General features: G+C 50.6%; 1 protein-coding gene across 1 annotated transcript in view; it reads right to left on the bottom strand.

Annotated features, from left to right (window-relative positions):
• The window catches only part of Abhd12b (abhydrolase domain containing 12B), a 25,245-nt gene extending 22,990 nt beyond the window's left edge, over positions 1-2,255 (bottom strand). Inside the window, exons 1-2 of the mRNA XM_004638793.2 lie at positions 2,132-2,255; positions 259-286 (exon numbers count right to left, since the gene is read on the bottom strand). Of these exons, the coding sequence (XP_004638850.2) occupies positions 259-286; positions 2,132-2,255 (152 nt within the window). The remainder of the gene's footprint in view (positions 1-258; positions 287-2,131) is intronic.
• Between the last annotated feature and the right edge of the window lie 349 nt (positions 2,256-2,604).

A 2,604-nucleotide genomic window follows, 5' to 3' on the forward strand; every position in this document is an offset into this window, starting at 1 on the left:
TGGACCCCGCGGCCCCCTCGCAGTCCCGGGCGTCCATCGCGCGCTGTGCCCGGCCAGGGCCCGGAGCTGCCACCCGGGTGGCCTCGGGCCCCGCCCCCGCCACGACAGGCCCCCCGCCGGACACGCCCCCAAACAGACACGCCCCCAAACAGACACGCCCCCTCCCTGTCCGGTGGAGCTGGGGGCGGAGACCTGGGTTGGGGAACTCCTCCTGCACCCCCAGGGGTGTAACAGAAGCAAAGTGTGCTGTACGCATACCTACGCAACCATTTGTTTTCTACTCCATCTCGAATTGATGTACATTATACGAGGTGTGACAGAAAAACTCTACGGGGTGAAAAAGCAGTGTTTTACTGTAAAGGGCATGTTCCATTAATCCCCATAAAATACCCGCCTTGCTTCAAACACCTAGCCCAGCGCTCTTGCCGCTCTCCGAAGTAGCTCGGAAGTCTTCTTTCCTCAGTGCCTTTGCCAGATGTGATCAGAAATAGGGTGACCGCTGCTGCCCAGGACCATCCAATGGAAAAGTTCGTGAAAACATTACAGTTTATGGCCACCTTATTAGCCAGATCTGACACCGCAGGGCTTCCAGCTCCTCTCCAAAGTCCAGATGACCATGGAAGGTACGCGGTTTGAGTAATTTGGGACGTTAAGGCAGCCAGGACAGCCCCACTAAAGACACTCGGGAAAGAGGACACCAGGACCGCATCAGAAATTGGCAAGAACAGTGGAATTATGCTTCAGTAAAAGGAAGTACTTCGAGGGGATTTAATGACAGTGGGTCTTTCACTGAGATAACATTTTAAAATTTAAATATTTGCCATATTTTCCCATCGCACTTATATGCCCAAGTGAGTGAACAAGGCATGTATGAAGCAAAATATATTGTTTTTTATTATAGTAGGACTAAAACAAGTTTGCTAACCACAGCTTTACAAGATCTCCGTGTCATTATGTAGCAAGAATTTCTGCGCCTCCTTTCACTGGGCAATGGTTGATCTGTCACTGGGCTGATGAAGGACCCAGTTACTCCATGTATCCAGTACTCATTTTTTCGGTGTTTTGCCCATTTAGCAGCACATCGCAACTGCCTCAAGGCATTCACACCTGGTACAGGCTCTGCATAGTTTTCTCCCAGGAGCAGCAACTGTGTAGGGAGCTGACAGCTCCAGGGAGGTGACCCCACAAGTGTGACGAAGAGGACAGAGGGTATGCACTTTGATGCCACCTTCAACTTGGGGGCCTGCCCACTAGCTCAGGTGTTTAAGTGCCTGTGGAAACAAAGCGGTCAGGCTCAGGATGCTGTGGTTGGATCCCCTCCTCCTCAAGCCAAACCAAACCTGCCCTGAAGGCATCCTGTGTGTGTGTAGTGGGGGGGATTCTTCTGCCTTTGGGGCTGGGGAGATGGCTCAGTAGAATAAGCACTTCCCTGGCAAGCACAAGGGCCTGAGTTCGATCCCTGGTTCCACCAAAAAAAATGCTTCAACTCACAGGAAGATGCAGCCTTGTTAGAAATGAGATGTAGTTTTTCCTGCTCTGCCTGAGCTTTAACGGATGAACTGATGGCACAGTAGGGGACACCAGCCCCCAGAAAGTGCCTAAGGAGCCCTCCAGCTGGGGGTATAGGACAGTATGGAGGAAAACACAGACACATACTTTCCAAGAAGGGGCAGTTTTCTCTGAGGACTAAACCACTGCATAGAACTGGCCAGGCAAGAGATTTTGCTTATTGCAGGGGATACACCCTGTATAATGAGGAAGGCCAGAGCACAGGTCTGATGCCGCCCCAGGAGCTGACCATGAAGGTGTCCTGGAATCTCATAGAACTTGCTCAAGGGAGCTCTGATTGAGACTCTAGGGCCTGGAGTCCAGGTTGTGCCTTGTGGAGGCAGAGGGACTTGACCCAGGAGTCTATTTCCGTCTGTTTGTCAGGCTGACGGAGTACAGGCCTATCTGCCACTGGAGCAGGCATAATGTCACCAGAAGCCTAGACCAGAGGACTTGTGGTTGGGGAAGGGTGAGCCTTGGCATACCAGGTGCAGCCATTCCTCCCGAAGAGCCAAGAGTAAACCTTGGTGGCCAAGCAGGAAAACGGATTCTCCCTAGGGTTACACGGTGAAGACCTACCTACCTGCTACAAAGATGCTAACAATAGATTCAGGGTTATACAGGGGAGGACCAAAAGCAAGAGTGCAGGGGCTGGCATAACTGGTGACCGGACCAGGGTCATTATCCTGGGACTGATCACCGATCATGCAGTCACCGCTGCTTAGGAGGCAGCTTTGATTTCCACAAGAGGCTGTTTATCTATGAGACTTGTGATCTGGAATTCAAGATAAGCGAAGGGGAAGAGTCACTTGGCAAAGGCAGACAAGAGAGAAAAAGAAAACTATGGCATAGGTTGGGTCAATGAACGCACCCCCCTTCAAAAGTTACTTGCCCAAGGCTGGTTTCTAGGAAATGTTTGAGATGATCAGCAAAACCTCTACAGTGGAAAATCTCTACATCCCATTTTAAAACTTTAAAAAAAAAAAATTCACTCTTTTTTTTTTTTTTTTTTTGTTATCAAACTCACAACCTGGCTCTTGGCAGGCAGGCAAGGCC

This window comes from Octodon degus, unplaced genomic scaffold, assembly GCF_000260255.1.
Source record: "Octodon degus isolate 3935 unplaced genomic scaffold, OctDeg1.0 scaffold00102, whole genome shotgun sequence".
Taxonomy (NCBI): Eukaryota; Metazoa; Chordata; class Mammalia; order Rodentia; family Octodontidae; genus Octodon; species Octodon degus.